The sequence below is a fragment of the Ostrinia furnacalis genome, unplaced genomic scaffold, assembly GCF_004193835.3.
Source record: "Ostrinia furnacalis isolate ACB-3 unplaced genomic scaffold, ASM419383v2 OfSCF2106, whole genome shotgun sequence".
Taxonomy (NCBI): Eukaryota; Metazoa; Arthropoda; class Insecta; order Lepidoptera; family Crambidae; genus Ostrinia; species Ostrinia furnacalis.
In genome coordinates, this window is record NW_021132345.1 from 741210 (window position 1) to 759701 (window position 18492).

At 36.4% G+C, this 18492-nt stretch overlaps 1 protein-coding gene across 2 annotated transcripts in view; it reads right to left on the reverse strand.

Moving 5' to 3' along the window:
• Nost (Nostrin) overlaps positions 1 to 18385 on the reverse strand; it is a 79420-nt gene extending 61035 nt beyond the window's left edge. The window contains exon 1 of one of the 2 annotated variants that reach the window (XM_028307184.1): positions 18170 to 18385. Coding sequence is in view for 1 of the 2 variants with exons in the window: in XM_028307183.1 (XP_028162984.1) it covers positions 10714 to 10733 (20 nt within the window). In the remaining variant the exon portion in view is untranslated. Of the gene's footprint in view, positions 1 to 10713; positions 10813 to 18169 lie in introns of those variants that run through there. The other variant, XM_028307183.1, reaches the window with a different exon arrangement.
• Between the last annotated feature and the right edge of the window lie 107 nt (positions 18386 to 18492).

The window sequence follows — 18492 nt, forward strand, 5'->3', positions numbered from 1 at the left end:
CACAACGAGTGAGCGAGAAAATTATAGATAACAAAACTAATTCAGAACTGTGTGACTACTTTCTTGAGTTCACCAGCCCTAATACAATTTAAACAAGCCATTTCAATTCTGGGTTCGATTCCCAACTTCCTAACTTCCCTAGTACTTAACACTTTGATTAATTGTTTTCAGTTTGCGACACAGCAGTTTCAGCTTTGGGCAAGCCGAATAAAATGTGACTTCGTACCTCTTTCAAAGCCAAAGCCAACATTACTTTATTTGCATGTAAACTATTAAAAATAGTGCTTACATATCGTCAAATATTAAAAAATAAAAGACTACTAAAAAACTTTAGAGTTTTGCTCTTATAGAGCCTTTATATGTCTCATAATATTTTTTCCCTACCAGCGCTTCGAGACCAACATAAATGTTCTCTGCATGCACTCCTTTTGCCACATGCATTATCAAAATGTCGAATTCGACTCTTTGAGCTGACATTAAAAAAGTATAAAATTACAATCAATAAAAATGCTTCTTCTACGATTTTTCGTTTGCTAAACTCAATACATCCAAATAAAGTTTATTCATATCTACGTGACCATCGATTAATTTTGTAACTCGATTGCCTTAAATCGATAAGACAGCTAAGAAAGTCGATTTGCAACATTAAGTCACAAGCCTTAGAGAATTGATCACAAGCGGTAATGATTAGAACAAATTATTTAATCCAGTTTGACATTCCGGTAAGCTTGAAGTGAAACCTTGTCATAGGAAAGTTTTCCGTGATGAAGTGCTAGATGCATTCCTAGATTTTTGTGTCATAACCACAGATCACAGAAACTAAAGGAAGATGTGATAAGGGGGCGTGGCCGGTGTTGCAGCAATATGCCCAAAAACAGAACATTTTTCTCGTGAATGCAATGATGACAGCAGCGACGTCATAATGTAAACAGTTTACATTGCTTGCGTAGTACTAAATATTATTCGAACGTAGAGTTCAGTACCTCTATTACGAAAAACTTTCGAGTTCGTTTCGTTTGCGTATTCAAAGTGCCATCGAAAAATTTTGTATGAAAAATTAAACAGCGCCCCCTAGGGCGGCTATAATATAGGGGGCGCTGTTTAATTTTTCATACAAAATTTTTCGATGGCACTTTGAATACGCAAACGAAACGAACTCGAAAGTTTTTCGTAATAGAGGTACTGTACTCTAAAATTCAAAATCAACAAAACCCTCATGCTTCCTTGTAACCAGTAATTATATTATTAATCATATTTTTTGCCTTATTTATTAGTTTTTTCATTTTTTAAACCTTGTAATTTTTTCCTTAACAACACATCTTTGTGTCCACCTCCGAGTTAGGAACCTGTTTATTTAAAGTTCGTGGTAAAGTTCAACTGTAACTGTTAGTTTTTTGTCGTTGTTGCGTTTCGATCGCTACAATAGTAACAAATCGACGAACAATGTCTAACGCCTCGGATGACGACTGTGACGTCACATCGGCCACCGCAGTGAAAGTGGCCGAATCAAGGCATCAATCTGCAACACTTTCGTCGCCATCGATTGTCATTCTCAGCCGATCCTCGACTGATTTCCCTTCGAACTAATCCAGTTCTGGCAGACCCAGTTAGGCAGGCTAACTTTTGTGGCATAGGGGTCTAGTTATACTGGGTGCATGGTTCGTGCAACGGATCTTATAGGAAGGAAGCCATTGTTTTCGAATCAAGCCATCATTACTCCAAATAAGGACTCGAAGCTCAACGCTGTATATTAATGACTTTAATTCATACTCTATGAAACATGAACTCCTAAGTAATACGACTCGACAAAACGGATATGTTAGTCCTAATACGGACGTAAAAGGAGAAAATTACTGAATTAATTAACTCTATTAATATTCATGAATTCAATTAAATGGGCATTAACAAGTCAAATACTGATCAAGCATTGCGTAAACGACTTTGTAGACAGCCTGCTCACATTACTAACGTTATGAAATGTATATGTTACAGTCAAAACACATAATCGGTCAAAACCACTTTTGACTGGAAAAATCAGTCAAAAGTGATATTGACTAAAGGTATTAGTCAAAACCACTTTTGAGTGCAAAAAATTAGTCAATAAGTGGTTTCGCCTGATTTAAAATACCAATCAGTTAAAATTCATACAAAGATTTTTGGAAAGTACTTGGAAATCATAAAAATGTGTTATAAAACCATTTTAAAGTGTAAAATTTTTGTGATTTGTGCATACAAAATGATCACATCTACCTTTTAAGAAATCTGGGTATTTGTCAGGTAAAAGATTAGTAGTAGATTATCAATTTTTCCGGTCGGATGAATTAAATTTTTGCAAAAATCAGTCAAAAGTGGTTTTGACTGATGCCTTTGTTCAATATCACTTTTGACTGATTTTTCCAGTCAAAAGTGGTTTTGACTGATTATGAGTTTTGACTGTAACATATTTATACACACCGGTGTCAGTTACGTGAGTGTGTGACGTCATAGCTGATGGCTATCACTAATACACATTACTACTAATTACCACACAATTCATGGCCAAAAAAAGAGAAAATTGATACAGGCAGTCTCTGCACGAGATGTTTTTAAAATAGAACTCAAGAGCATGCTTTCGAAATGTACGAGTAACGTTAAAAAGTGCAATTTGGGTGGCCGCCAGGAATATCAGACATTGCCTCAATCAAAACAACTTTGAACTTTATCTAATTCTAAAACGCTAATAGGTAAATATGGCTACCAACATCGTGATAAATGTACAGAAAGTTCGATCAAGATTTGTTTGCTATAACAAGCAGAAACAAAAAGCAAAATCGAGTGTTGCGAAACTGATTACTGAACTAGCGGTGGAGGCAATAAGACGCAATAACGCACAAAAACGTGAATGTACGGACGAGAGCACATCAAGCTTTACACTGTGGCATCTTATGCTAGTTGGAATAGGTGCGATTTTGAAAAGAAATAGCTGCACTGTAGTGTACTGTCATTCGTCACAAGTCATGAACTTCATTTCAAAGAAAGCAGTTGGTACCACCATAGTTCCAAATACTTTAAACGTGAACATCGTAGAGATGTGTTAAATCACAGATAGGTACCTAAAATAGTTCTTCTCCACATTATGCAGTTGAAAATATTCGCACATTATTCTGAACATGAAGAAGTTCTGAAGAAAAAAAGGCAAACAAAAATTCTATCGCTACCTTCATGTGAAAAACACAAGTAGGTAAATCCTCATACGCAATGTCAAATGAATTGTAAACTAGTACTTCACACTTTGAAATCGACTGAAATACAATATAATGCTGATCATGAAAAGTTGTGAAAATCGTCATGATATTGATTAAAGAATGAATTAAAATAAACAACTCGGTTAGGTAATATGAACATACAATTTTAAGTAGTCTACCTAAGCTAAAACCAACAAACTTGTATCTAAGCTACAGTAACTTAAATGAGCGCACGTATATCTGTCAATACGACGAAGACGATAACCCAACCGGTTTAAGATTATTGACTTACTTAGGAGAAAAGGAAGGTCATTTTTTTCGTTCAATAAATGGTTCAAATTGACTCCAATAACCATTTGGTTAAGTGTCTTTTCACCCATAGAAAGGAAGCAGGAGGAAGCCAATTTGTAGGCAACAAATTGATAAATCGCCTTGTAACGCGCGAGATAAGTTTATCTGCGCGCGCGCAACGGTCGCCGGCGACGGTTACAAGTTACGTAACACGGCTTCTATTCTGTGATACGAATGCGGTGATCATTATCATTTTGTATACTGTAGGTTTATCAAAACAGTGTGTCTTCTCTGACTTTGATATCATGAAACCGGTGGTCTTAAACTGGCATAGAGAAAAAAAAGTGTTTTTAACCTTACCAGTAATTAAGAACGTGTATTTTTGGAAGTGTGGACCCTTCAAACATAGGCATTTTTGGCTAAAATAGATATTCCAAACTATTTTATTAATTAAGAAACTATTTCTTTATTTGTCATGATCTCACTAAAGTCAAAATATAGTGGCATCATTTCTGCCACCACTAGCCTTAATTCGAAGGCTTAATCGAAATAAAAAGAAAAGGAAAAGTTAAGTTCTTGTGAGAGTAACATGTTGGCCTTGAGATCGCCCTTATTGCTTGAGTAATAAAACGTCTCTTGCACTGCAACTGTTACGCTTGATATGCTATCGAATGTCTACAAATCTGTGGACATAAGGCATTTCAGGCAATGTCTTTCAGATTTCAGGTAGACGTTAGATTCGTTACAGATTATGAAAGAGATATAGAGTAGAGCAGTTAGTTGGTCGGTTTAAAGATCGACACCGATTAAACTTACTAAGGCTCAGTTGCACCATCTTATTTTAACCGTAAAAATAACAATAACCGGTGCTTTTTGTATGGAGTTTGACAGATTTTTGATGTTTGTCAAAGTTAAAATAAGATGGTGCAACTCAGCCTAACTGTTTATAGTGATGTACCAATCACAAATACTTAAAACTCACTTAAGTGTATTTTGAAACTGGATCAATTAAAATAATGAGTTCAACTCAGTCCATATTATCATTAGTTAATAGGTAGTTTAACAGTTAATATTGTAACAAAATAAACATCAAATAAATCAAATTCCAAAGTTATCCAATTGGTTGCTATTAAAACGGTATAACACCAAATTACATTATCGCTAAAGTCAATAATATTATTGTCGCTCTAGAAATTAGTACATCAGTAATACTTTTAATTATAATTACTTTATTACAGTGATTAAGAAATATGTGTCATTATTCATATTTGTTTTTGGTCGGTCGGTTTTAAATAAATTACGATAAATCAGTAACTATCATGTATGATTAAATGTAAACTAAGTGAATATAAAATATATTATTATTGTAATCATATAAATGACATAACATGTCCTATGGTGCTAAAGTTAGCTAGAAGATGTAGCTAGTTAGCTTAATTTTATAAATAACTAGCTTTCCGCCCGCGGCATCGCCCGCGTGGAATTTCGTTTGTTAAATATTCCTGATTTTTTTTTGCTATAAACCTCACGGAGCCCGACACCAATGCAAAACCGTGGAAATTGGTTCGTGCGTTCTGGAGTTATAGCGTCAGGAAGGAAAACCCGACTTATTTTTATATAGTAGTACCTAGATAAATCTAATCAATCATACAATCTGAATTGGAAATGTAATATTTTAAGTACACTACAAATAACATTTAAAATATCACAGCACCCATCTGAACATGTGTAATATAGCTTATAATCGAATGCATAGTGTTGTGAAATGTGCTTCGGCTAAAGTACACGCTGACCTATCCTTACTGATCATTACCAATCGATTTGGTAACGGTCGCCGCAACGCAACACAATATCTCCGAAGAAGAACAGATTGCCACAGTAACAGGTATGGTAACAGGTATTAAAGGTGATACTATTTAACGATAGTCCGCTAATAAATATATTGGCATCGCTTGAACTATCGCTGGACCGGTCTTCCTAGGGGGTGGATTCACTAGGGCACAGCAACTGCTTTCTAAATCGCGTTCCGATTTTTATCCCAACTAATATTATAAATGCGAAAGTAACTCTGTCTGTCTGTCTGTCTGTCTGTCTGTCTGTCTGTCTGTCTGTTACGCTTTCCCGCTTAAACCTCGCAACCGATTTTGATGAAATTTGGCATAGAGATAGTTTGAGTCCCGGGAAAGAACATAGGATAGTTTTTATCCCGGTTTTTGAAACAGGGACGCGCGCGATAAAGTTTTTCTGTGACAGACAAAATTCCACGCGGGCGAAGCCGCGGGCGGAAAGCTAGTATGACTGACATCATCAGTGGAACACTCGCAAAAAGGAGACGGAACTAGTTTGAATTCGTGAAGTTTATGTTTAAAGTTGCCATGTCCCGTGAGGAACTGCGACGAGCAATGGTCGATTTCTAACCATCGCCTAGTTAGACGTTCGCGTACATTCGGGAAGAATTTATATAAGTGACGTCCTTTGACTGGCGTATCCCATCTTTTTTGCCATTCATTAAGTAAATCTTCTTCAACGACTTCTCGGGAATCAAATAATCGACTTATTTTAGAACGATCGCGGCTATTTAAGAAATCGGAGGTTATATTTTCCCTTGATGCGAAGTACATAGCCGCACGCTTTTGTACCTCTAAGTCGACCGGCAGTACACCAGCCAGGACTGGCAGAGCCTCCGTGCTCACAGTTCTGTAAGCTTTGCAAAGACACCAATAGTCTGTCAAAACTCCACGGTTTTCGTTATGGTTACCGTTAAAGTTAGGTGGTGCAACTCAGCCTAAAAGTCCTATGCGTTTTGTTAAAGACAGATCTCCAACTGACGAGCAAGGCAACCGCTGACACGATACAGACGAACAAACGTTTTGCAAAAACCAATTTACTAGCACTAGTTTACAAAGGCTAACTTTAACAAACAACATCAATAAACTCACGTCTCACGCGCACCTTACGTGCGTCACTTGTTTTATAACTTTCGCAACTCATTCAAGGCTTTCATAAAATAGTATTCCGACAAAAACTCAACGGAATACGTGCGTGAAGACAAACGTATTTTTATTGGTAGACACCACTTTAAATTGATATTAACAAGGTGAGGAAATGGATGTAGGCTGCGTATTCATTTCAATAAATAACACTGAACAAATAAAGTAGGCGTGCAAGAACAAATATTGAAACAAGCACTGACTACAGTGATCAGTAAAAAAATTACAGTAAATAGAACAATTTGTCTTTGTTGGCTTTCATAAAAAAACAATGACCTATTTAAGTCTGAAAAAATGTTATGGAAGACTAGACGATTCGTGATGAAAATTTAATCTAGGGCTAAATTGCATTTGAAAACATATTAAAACTGATTCCTAATTTATGAAAATTGTTTTGGTTGTTAATTAATAAATATTAATAAATGCAATATTATGTTGTAAACCACCAATTAGTTGGTACCAATTGGGTACCTAAATATGAAATATTTATTTCTAACGTATTACACGTGGTGGTAGTTAGGTACGGTCATGTATGTATGTTTGTTCGTTTCGGGTCGATGGCATTTGTTCAGCTGCCTCTAACCATGGGACAAGACAATGTATTGTTTCCAAAAAACTAGGTGTCTGTTGCATTATTCACGTAACAATGTTTACTCTATGAATATTTCTATGGGGCGTTGCGCCAACTAATAGTAATATGGCCCACACAAAGCTCCGGCTCTGATGAACTTTTGGAAAAGCTTTTTAAGTTTTAGGTTTTAATTTTAGGGGCTGCTGATTATAAATACACTCAAGTCAGACAATAAGTGATGTACACTGATCCTCACTACTTGGTTAATTAGGTAAAAATATTGAAGAATCCTATGTCATGGGTACATATGTTAGTCCGTTTCAGCCGAAAGACGTCCACTGCTGGACAAAGGCCACCCCCAAGGATTTCCACAGATTTCCACAAAGACCTACGCTACGCGCCGCCCGTCCAGGCACCTTCCGCGAATTTCACCAGATCGTCGGTCCACTTAGTGGGTGGGTGGGCACATTGTTCGTTCGTTCGAACGAACGACATGTACATACAACCAAATAATTTTGATCATTAGTTTAGTGTTGTACATTAGACAGATTATAATAAACTAAATAAAAATCACATAAATCAGGATTGTCCTAAACGTCCCAATTACATAATAATATTTTATATTAGAAGAGGGTTTCAATAATTATTGTGTAATGTGTACCGATACAATATTAGAGCTAATAAAATTAGTTTCCTAGTAGCAACACTTTTGATGTAGCCCATCAAGGTGAGCGGCAGGATTAACTAACGGAAACTATTTTAAATCCATATTAGATAGTTGTAACACCCGAACTGCTACTACTGTAATCTAGCTATTTGATGAGTTATCGAATTACTACAGTGCTAAACTTGTAATTAATCTATACTAATATTATAACAAGGAAATATTTGTACGTTTATTTTTTTGAAGCATGAAACTACTCGACCAATTTGAAAAAATCTTTCATCATCAGAATTCTATGTTATTTCTGATAAACATAGGCGGTACGAAGTTCGCCGGGTCAGCTAGTACCTGAAGTTGAAAGAGCGCGTTGAACTCTAATCTAGGGCAACGTGTTAAGGGACACCTAGAATGAAAATTTTGTTCTAAAATTAGTGTTTAAGGCCCACCTTTTATGATAAAATGAGAGGTGTAACAGTACAGCTTCCAAAAGCCAAGACACCTCTTAGATTTATTTTAAATTAGGCAATTTTTACTCACCAACTCATTCTTTATTATGAAATACAACCCAGTCCCACGAAACACGGAAGTTAAGGCAAAAGTAATTTAAATCTGTAGTTCAATTTAATTAATTGATTTATTGCTACGTGCAAGCGCAGTGGGCGGGAATGGATCTGAGCTTTTCTCTAAATAACACTCATCCACCTTGGAAACAAAATTAAATGCAGTTCACTCCATATGCTGGAGTTTACGATGACCATATTTTGGCACAGTTTATGCAAATCTAAGGCTGAGTTGCACCACCTAACTTTGATCGTAACTATAACGATAACCGGTGTTTTTTGTATGGAGTTTTACAGATTTTTGACATTTGTTAAAGTCAAAGTAAGATTGTGCAACCCAGCATTACTTGCTTACCTTTGATTAAAAGTGGCTTACGTACTGTACAGGTAATTTTAAGTTGTTGATAAGTATTCTACATTCAATATTGGCTGGGAAAAAACGTCAGTTCATCTTATCCTCAGTTGATCTTTTTATCACAAGATTTTACACTATATTTAAAATCAACTGATGCTGACTGTACCTATAATAATTATGAGTATTATAATAAGACAGTTATATCCTTATTAAGTTTTTTTTAAAGCACATGTTTATTTAGTGAATGGTAACCTTATTATACAGTTACTTTCCAGTTGCAAAAAAATTACATGACAGTCTGTTGAAATTGTTTACATAATAATTATTAGTTAAATTATTTCAATAAGTTACTTTCTCCGTAATAAAATTATTGTGTAACTTACGTGTTAATTAAATTAATATTTTAATTACTACACCTAATTCCACTAACTTGACTCTACATTCCTGAAGATGACTGGCACATTTTTATTTTCATAAAGTTTATATAATTAATAACTAACTAACTTAGTATTATGAATATGTATGCAAATTTCACAAGCTGGCACGGTTTTATGATTTTAATATACGTTTAGCGCCTGGTTACATTGTGTAATCTTGATCATGCGGTGACAAGCGTAAAACTGTTTTAATGCCACCGCTGCGAGAGAAATTATTTATGGGATTTAACTGGGTAATATAGGTTCTGTTGTGGTTAACAACTATTAACAGATAGATCTGAGCATAAATCATGGTGTGAACAATAAGGCGGCGATGGCAATCAAACGACAAATAGACGAATTTGATTAAGTACACTGTATTTCAAAGTCATACAAACATTCCATGTTTATTAACAAATTATCTAATGTACAGACAACCTTAAGAATAACTTACGAGGCAAATGAGTACGCCCTTATTCATATTGTTTTAAAGTTAATAATGAAAAAGACAAGGTCCCAGCCTACACGCAGTTTCGTAATGATGTTAATTAGCTCTAAGGAGATGTAGGTATTTTAAACGTAGGTTTAAAATACGCGGCTGTCCCACGCGTCGGGCGCCCGTGTGTCCGAGTTGCTCAAAATACCTACAAATACAGTTTTATTTGTATTCTGGTTGCCACGTTCTTAAATTAACCAGCATCTATCAACACGCAATGCATTTTCACGCTGTCTTTGGGCAATAGATCAAAGAAATATCTCCCTATCTTTTATTACTGCCACTTAGCATTTTTTGCCATGCAATGCGTTCGGCATTTGCCGTTTTTTGTTTCGTTTTTTTAATTACACCTCTGATTCCAACGGCGTCATGTTTGACGAAATGTCGGTAACAATAAAACTGTAAACTTGTGTTTTTACTTTTCATAAAGTTTCACTTTCGGCGCCTCTCGTTGCGTTATCCGTACCAATAGACAGCTCGGTCCGTTTGAGATAAGATTGTGAGATGTTTCAAATAAATGTACAGTCTTCACATCTAAGATACAAAATCGCACCTATCACAACTGGCATAAGTTTCCTTATTATTTAGGATGCCCGTAGTCTGTCTAATCTTTAACAGTGAGAATTTAAATGATGTTAAAATATTATATTACAACGTATTCTCCCACATAATCTTCTCATTATTGCGGTAAATTGGTTTTTCTGCTGTAAAAATGATATTATTTTTCAGACTAAGATTATTTTCCGCGATCCCACGCCATCGTGACTGCGTGCGTGTGTTTTAGTGATGAATATGAATAAAAAACTCAGTTACCGTTAGTTTGTAATCACTGGAAAACTTTAAACCTGCTTCAGTTATACCTAATAAAACACTGTTCGGTTTTTGTAACATATCGGCACAGAAAGACAAGTATAAGAGGGTATTGTAACATATAATACATACTTAATTTCTTTGTGATGAAAGAACAAACAAAAGACTGTGTGTTGAAAATATCACACACAAACTTTTATACAGGAAAATTGAGGAAAACTTTTTACTCAAACTAGTACTTTTATACTAATTAAGTAGGTACTTAGTATAATTAAAAGTTCGCAAAATTATTTTTACATTAACAAAATGTTAATATTACACATTTGCCGCACTCACCTCTTTAATAGATTAGCCATAACTCCTCACTGCACGGCACTATTGTTAATTTTATTTACTCAGCGCACATACATTATAATTTCCACTGGAAGGTGACGACTGAGTCTATTGTCCTGAGCCACTCTGCCTCTGGGTCTACGTTATCGTGACAGATCGAAGTTCTGTCAACATTATCACAGTATCTTCAACAACATGTCAATCATCCTGAACGCTTATCTTCACCTGAGAAGTATCTGTAAGAGCCCATGCACACAATGTTTTCAGGCGTCATGCGTCGTAAACGATCGCGCGTTAGAATGCGCGGTTAAAAAGATTATAATGTAGACTAGCTTTCCGCCCGCGGCTTCGCCCGCGTGGAATTTTGTCTGTCACAGAAAAACTTTATCGCGCGCGTCCCTGTTTCAAAAACCGGGATAAAAACTATCCTATGTTCTTTCCCGGGACTCAAACTATCTCTATGCCAAATTTCATCAAAATCGGTTGCGAGGTTTAAGCGGGAAAGCGTAACAGACAGACAGACAGACAGACAGACAGACAGACAGAGTTACTTTCGCATTTATAATATTAGTTGGGATTGTGATGTTTTCTGCTGATTGCATGAAATGCGTATCAAGGTGCCTACAACTGGTGTGCATAGGCTCTTAGAATCACGCGTACGTAGCTGAAGATGGTTGTCGCTAAGTCTCTACGTCTCTACATACTTTTTCATCACAATAGACGCCAGAGACTGGCTTTCAAACTGTACTTTGGGCATCACAAATAAAATATCCTACTATAAGTCAGATTATATTTATCAAGGAAACCATAATAATCAATGCCATTAGCAAACTACAATTATATCGTAATAACCACAATTCATAAATATACATAATGCATAGGAACCGTAAGTTGTATTGTTTTGAGTGTTGTAATAACTGATACTGATAAGTTATAATTTTAAATGGTTTAAATTATTAGGCAAAGGATGCTTAATAATTAAATATATAGGATTATAGGCACATATTTGATAACGTGGATCATTAATGAGTTATTTACTAGAAATTACATTGCGGTAGCGAAATGATATCAAACACTTATTATGCACTTAGTGAATACGTTTCTACGCGAATCGTTTGCTATCATCATTACGTTACACAACAGTACCATTACCTGCGTCTTAGAGGTGGTGTTTGTAGGAAATTGAACGAAGCATAGACTATGGAATAATACGCAGAAGTGACTGACGGAACATCTTGGGAATATCAGTCCCTTTGTACACTTCAAATGTCAGGAATCAAGCGACAAAAGAGCTGACCAAGATTTTCGTTGCCTTTGGGATAAATAGCATAAAATTTTTGTGATTTTAACCCACAACAACAAAAAACTACTTACGACTATCATGTATAATAAACTCATTCAAATTTGTCCACAGTGTCCTAGGCTTTTTATTTGTCTACATTATACAAGCCAGATACAAATCAAGGCTATACCTTCATAAATAAAAAGATAGAGTTGAAGTATAAAGCCCTCAAGGCAACCTTTCTTAAATTCTTATTTTTATTTCATGTATCTGTACCTTGCTTAAAGGCCGTGAAACCTTCACGGTGCAGTAATATTATGGCAGCAAATTGAAAGATAATGTATGTGTTCTCGATTTATAAAACTGGGAACTATAGTGACGTCACGGTTTTCTCGAACAGTCACGGGTGTTGAAACGTGTTCTACGGCCATCTTAGCATTTAGAATGGGATCAGTATTTGTACTTATGATAAAACGCTTATAAAACGTACGAAACTATTACACGTTGAGTAAACAAGGAAAAGGAATGATCATGACGCGGCGGTTAGCACAATTTGTCATCATTACGTAAAATTAGCAATGCTATGAATATGCAGTTGAAATAGCTAGACGATAAAAGTTTTAAGTAAACTGAACACCACTTGACGAAGATCCGTCCTCGCTCTTATCTGGTGCGTTTCACGTTTTGTCATGATGCACAGTGTTTTATGAAGACCATTTTTCGGAGCGGCTATCTAAGGCGATTTAAATGATAGCTACGAAATCCCCATATGACTAGCATGTCTAGCCAGATGGCAATACGTAGACGGGAGGTCCAAATGCTGCTTGATTGGTGGATTTTGACATATGTCAATGTCATGTCAAAATCCACCAATCATGCAGCATTTGGACCTCCCGTCTACGTATTGCCATCTGGCGGATTTTTCAACCGCGAAAACCCTCATTGTTTAAAATGCTTAGCGATTAAAAATTGACAAATTTCATTTTTTTTGTAAATACTAGACATCCTAGCTACATGGGAATTTCGTAGCTATCATTTAAATCGCCTTAACTAGCCGCTTTTTCAATAAAAAGGCCATGTCCGAAAAATTACTTCATAAAACACTGTGCGATGGCTGACTGACATCTTCAGGGATCAAAATCTAGTACTGTGTCGTACCCGCCACCTAAACACTACAAGGTAAAGATACTAGAATCGCAAGGCCAGACGAATTATCTGAATAATGTATTGAATCTATTGAACCAAATAGGAATGGTGACTTAAATCTAGCGAAATATGATTAAGATTTATCAGCATGATCGCGAATAAGTTAGTAAGTTTCTTCGATTGAAAATAAATTTAATCGTTAAGTATTATAATAATTACGAAGATATTTAGTATCTTTTGAATTATAAGAGACTGAGTACTTAGTACATACAGATACATAATAAGTTACTTTCTACGTTAACACAATTATTGTGAATACAATAACCACATAGGTAAAAGAGTTAAGTAATTGCCTTTTAATAAACCCGTTTAATTGATAGTTAATTGTTGACATGATAATATAATCATGTAGTAAAATTAACCATCAGTTAACGACTATCAGTTTAGTTCATCTGTTATCGGATAATCGGAAAAGTATTGTCTGGACTTTCTCATAAACTTCAATCCAAGAATGACATCTACAGTTGAAATAGGCGATATATTTTGCAATAAAAGTGTAAAACTGATGTTCTGAAAAAGCCAATGTTCTGTACAAGTACGGTGGTTATTAAATTATTAGAAGCACTTCATAACGATATAACAATTTGTTGTTTAGATCAGTCCGGTTTCTTAAAGGTTGATGGTCGTATCGAAATATACCATTATCGTTCACACTAACCTGGGGAAGGGCAGTCTAAACAGCTCCTCCACAAACTCCTGCATTGTCACACACTGCACTTCTCAGTACTATCCAGACTCGACAATAATGCATTCTGTACTGCCCTTGTGTTACTGTCAGCCCTTACGCAACTGGCTAACGTGTAATTGGATATTTACTTGTGACCGACAACTTATTACGTAACTAACACCGCTGTTATAATGATTATTTTCTTCAAACGTTTACTTCTTGAAAACTTTTCCTTGTCTACAACCTTCAGTCTTAATAATTGTTATAATTCCAACTAAACTAAACAACTAACTTTAATTAGAAGCGTAGTTATAATGATAGCACATTTTAGCAGGCTTACAATTTCGTTCGTTCGTTCGTTTCAGCCGAAAGACGTCCACTGCTGGACAAAGGCCTCCCCTAGGCTTAGAATTTACCATGCAATTTTATTTTAGCCTAGTATAATGATAAATCATTACTTATTTACATATCTGCTACACTGTAAGGCAGTGCATACATTAGGTAGGCTAAGCATTAGTTGAATACTAACGACATTAAGTTATCTAAGTACCCTTTTGGTCTACTTACATATTTTGATAGTTGGAAAGTAAGCAATAAGCATATCATTAAATTCAGCATTTAGTTGAAGTTACGACAATTCTGGTTAGATAATTAGTTATATTTAAGTAGATAAAGCAAATGTTTGTAACTATGACCAGTTAAAAGCACTTCTTTGTGATTACATCCACTGAAATCTGGTGAAAACATCTACTGACTTATGAAACTATCCAACATTTAACTAACCAATTCCTTCATACTTGTCGTCTACTGAAGCATATAACTTTAAAAACTTATTGAAAATAATTGTAATTTTTTCCTCCCTCGTCCAAAGCTACTACTAAGCGCAGTTACCATCACGGGTCGTATTTTGTCCCTCATTATGGATCATGTTTCTTTGAAACTTCAGGATCAAATTTCAAACTACTTACATGCGCTAAGAATAGGGGAGGGGATTAACCAAACTACACCATGGCTGAAATGTTGGGCACTTTACTTTTAATCTTAGGCTGGGTTGCACCATCTTACTTTAACTTCGACAAACGTCAAAAGTCTGTCAAATTCCATCCAAAAAACACCGATTATTATCGTTATAGTTACTGTTAAAGTTAGGTGGTGCAACTCAGCCTTCGATTCGATAAAATGGCATATTTTATATGCGTATGAGAACAGGGCCTGGAACGAAAGACAAACAGTATAAGGTAGGTATTGAAATATCATCAAGCTTTTTTACTATAAACAGAATTTCATGGGAATAAGATCAATCGAGTCCTCCTACAGTGCAAGTTAAAATTGGTTCATTGAGAAAACTCGTTTAAAACACCGGCGTATTTGTACTTTGTACACCTATAGGGCTGGGTGGCACCATCTTACTTTAGCTTTGACAAACGTCAAAAATCTTTCAAACTCCATACAAAAACACCGGTTAACGTTAAAGTTACCGTCAAAGATAGGTGGTGCCACTCTGCCTAAGATTGTGTGTAGGTGGCCATATTGTCTAAGCAAGCGAGTAGCAGGTGCAATTTAGATTCCCTTTACATGGTACGATTTGTATTCGACCTTTTCATTTTCGATAGCAGCGGTGATTCGGACGTGGGCATGTTTATTGCCTTGACGCTTGAGCTTTGACCTTTATTAGAATTCATTATCAACTAAGTGTCTACTGGATATAAGATGTAGTTATAGATCAAATAGGGATATGTGTAAGAAAGTTTTCATCTGCCGTTTTGCCAGTTTTGCTAATATATTTCTTCAAAAGACATTGTGACAATGGTCGTCCCTATTGTGCTAAAATCGCGTCATTAAATTTTGTCACTCAACTGTTTTTACACTGATTCTCTCACTCCATTTATTGATTACATACAAACAATTCTAAGGTTCAATGAGAATCTCCAACTTCTTCATAATTTACATGGCTGTTTCGTTAAAACAAATAGTCTTCGCCAAATGCCAATTCCAGTTTTCTTTCAGACTTGGAAAATTTTCACATGCACAATTGTAAATGTATGAGATAATACATGTGACGTAAGGTGTACGTTGACGGTAAAAACGTGACTATACTCGTAGCTGTTTGAGCATACAGCTGACAACAGCCTTAGTTTGCCTACTACCTAAAAATATCCATAATCTTGGTACCAGTGTTGGCACTAATCAATTAATTTTTTAATCAATTAATTAATTTGATTAATTTTAATCATGATTAAATTAATCCTGATTAAAATAATCATGATTAAAAAAGTAATCATAATCATGATTAATTTGTTAATCATTAATCAATAATCATTAATTTGATTAACTTGATTAACTTCTTAAATGTTCTATCGAAAACAATGTTAAAACATTGAATTCTAATATTAGATGTTTGGTTTTAGGCTACAATTCTATGACAGATCATACCTAGATAAATATAAGGTAACCTAGGCTGCCCCCCGCCCCCTTCCCTCGCTGAAACTTCCGGTGCAGTCTTCTGACCTCCCGTAGGAGGATATCAGTCCACTTCCCCTACCGTTCCAGCACTTACTTGCAACCCCACACTCCCACCACCTGCCCCCCACCCCTAGCCTCCCCTGAAACTTCTGGTACGAAGTCTCCTGCACCTCCCCAACACGCAAAACCTCCTAGCTTAGCAACCCCACCCTTCTATTGAATTGCCCACGCGTGGGCCTCCCCCCGAAACTTCTGGTACGAACTCTCCTGCACCTCCCCAACACGCAAAACCTCCTAGTTTAGCAACCCCACCCTTCTATTGAATTGCCCACGCGTGGGCTTCTCCCCGAAACTTCTGGTACGAAGTCTCCTGCACCTCCCCAACACGCAAAACCTCCTAGCTTAGCAACCCCACCCTTCTATTGAATTGCCCACGCGTAGGCCTCTCCCCGAAACTTCTGTTACGAACTCTCCTGCACCTCCCCAACACACAAAACGTCCTAGTTTAGCAACCCCACCTTTCCGTTGAATTGCCCACGCTTGCGCCTACCTTGGGAGGGGGGGACTTCTCCCCTATCGTCAGCCAGCCCGCTTAACTTTTATCCTGACCCAATTTTGCTGGAGGATACCGGAAGAATAGAAGAAATTGTGAGAAACAAAACTAGTGCGATAAGTGTTTTGAAAATTGACGCAGTTTTTTGGGAAAACGACAGTACAACTCCAGATCCCCCCTTTGCTAGATATTTTATAAGTCGCGGGTACCTTTTCATACACTCCCAACCCTTTTCTTATGAAAATAGTAAATAGTTAATCAAATAATCAAATTAACGATTAATGATTATGATTAATTAATCTTAATCAAAATTTTTGATTAATGATTAACTAATCATAATCAAAAAAGTTTGATTATGATTTTAATCATTAATTTTTAATCATTAATCAGATTAACTTTTTGCCAACACTGCTTGGTACACAGCAGCTATCTAGACGTGCTAGATTTAAAGTAAACATAACCTGTTCTAGAATTTTATTATCATTTATTTAGGTATCATTTTGATTCCAGGAAAACGGGATTTTAAAGCTAATCTGATCAATTCAAAACAACCTGATTATCACTTTCCAACAGGTGAGATACAGGCCGAAAAAATCGCATCAGTGTTGTTGTTGATATTTTTGATAAAATTCCAATAGTGTAAATAGGGAGTTCTGGAACTGCCCCGAAAAATCCTATACGGCGGACAGACGTAGCCTTTGAAGTGTTTCGATCTACTTAAACGGTGTTGCTTATTTTTACTTATAACTATAGACAAAGCCTTAGCTATGAGTGTTAATCTGCGCTTATGTATATAATCTGTAAACAGTGTTCTAAATGGAAAAGCGTCACTGGTAAATTAGCGGCTGCATGAAAGAGCCGAGCCTTGCGTCACTCATCGCCGGACCATTCAAACACCTGCCATTCAACTCACAATTGCTATAACAGACGTTGGACAATCATTATGTTCGCTTTTTCTGTTTTTGTCCTCGTTTTATCGCGTAATTACATACCTGCCCCGGCACTTAGAACAATTCGTTGTATTTAAATAGCCACTTATTAAAAGGCACGACGGAATGAGAAATTGCAAATTAAACAAATGAAAGTCACACCTTTAAAGTCCAACTTGATCCAAATATGCAATGCGTATACATTTGCGACTGTCTAACGCCGCTCGTAAACGTATCAAGTCAACCTTCAGAAGGTTTCACCGCGCAATTATTCCATTATCACTACACGTAATAATGTCAACAAACAAACAGAACGCCGTGTTAGATACGACGGAAAATAAAGGAAAATTCAAACTCACCGTAGTCCAACACAGGCACAGTGGCTACACTACAAATCCCACAAAAACTGGTCCACTGCAAACTTTTATTTCACTTGGTTTTCTCGTTGGGAAAACTAATGAATTATCGTATGGTACTGAGTGAAATGGGCAAGCGACTGCGGGACGTTCGTCGGCTCGCTAAGTCGGGGCGCTACTAACCGCTAGCCGCGACTCGCGCGCCGCTCCGTTGGTCCCCGAGCCGGATAAATTCAGCGGCACAGTTGCGCCGGCGCAGGGGACCTGACCGATTCGCTGCGCCAACCGCTACAGTTTAAACAGATGTCACAGATACTTTGCAATAC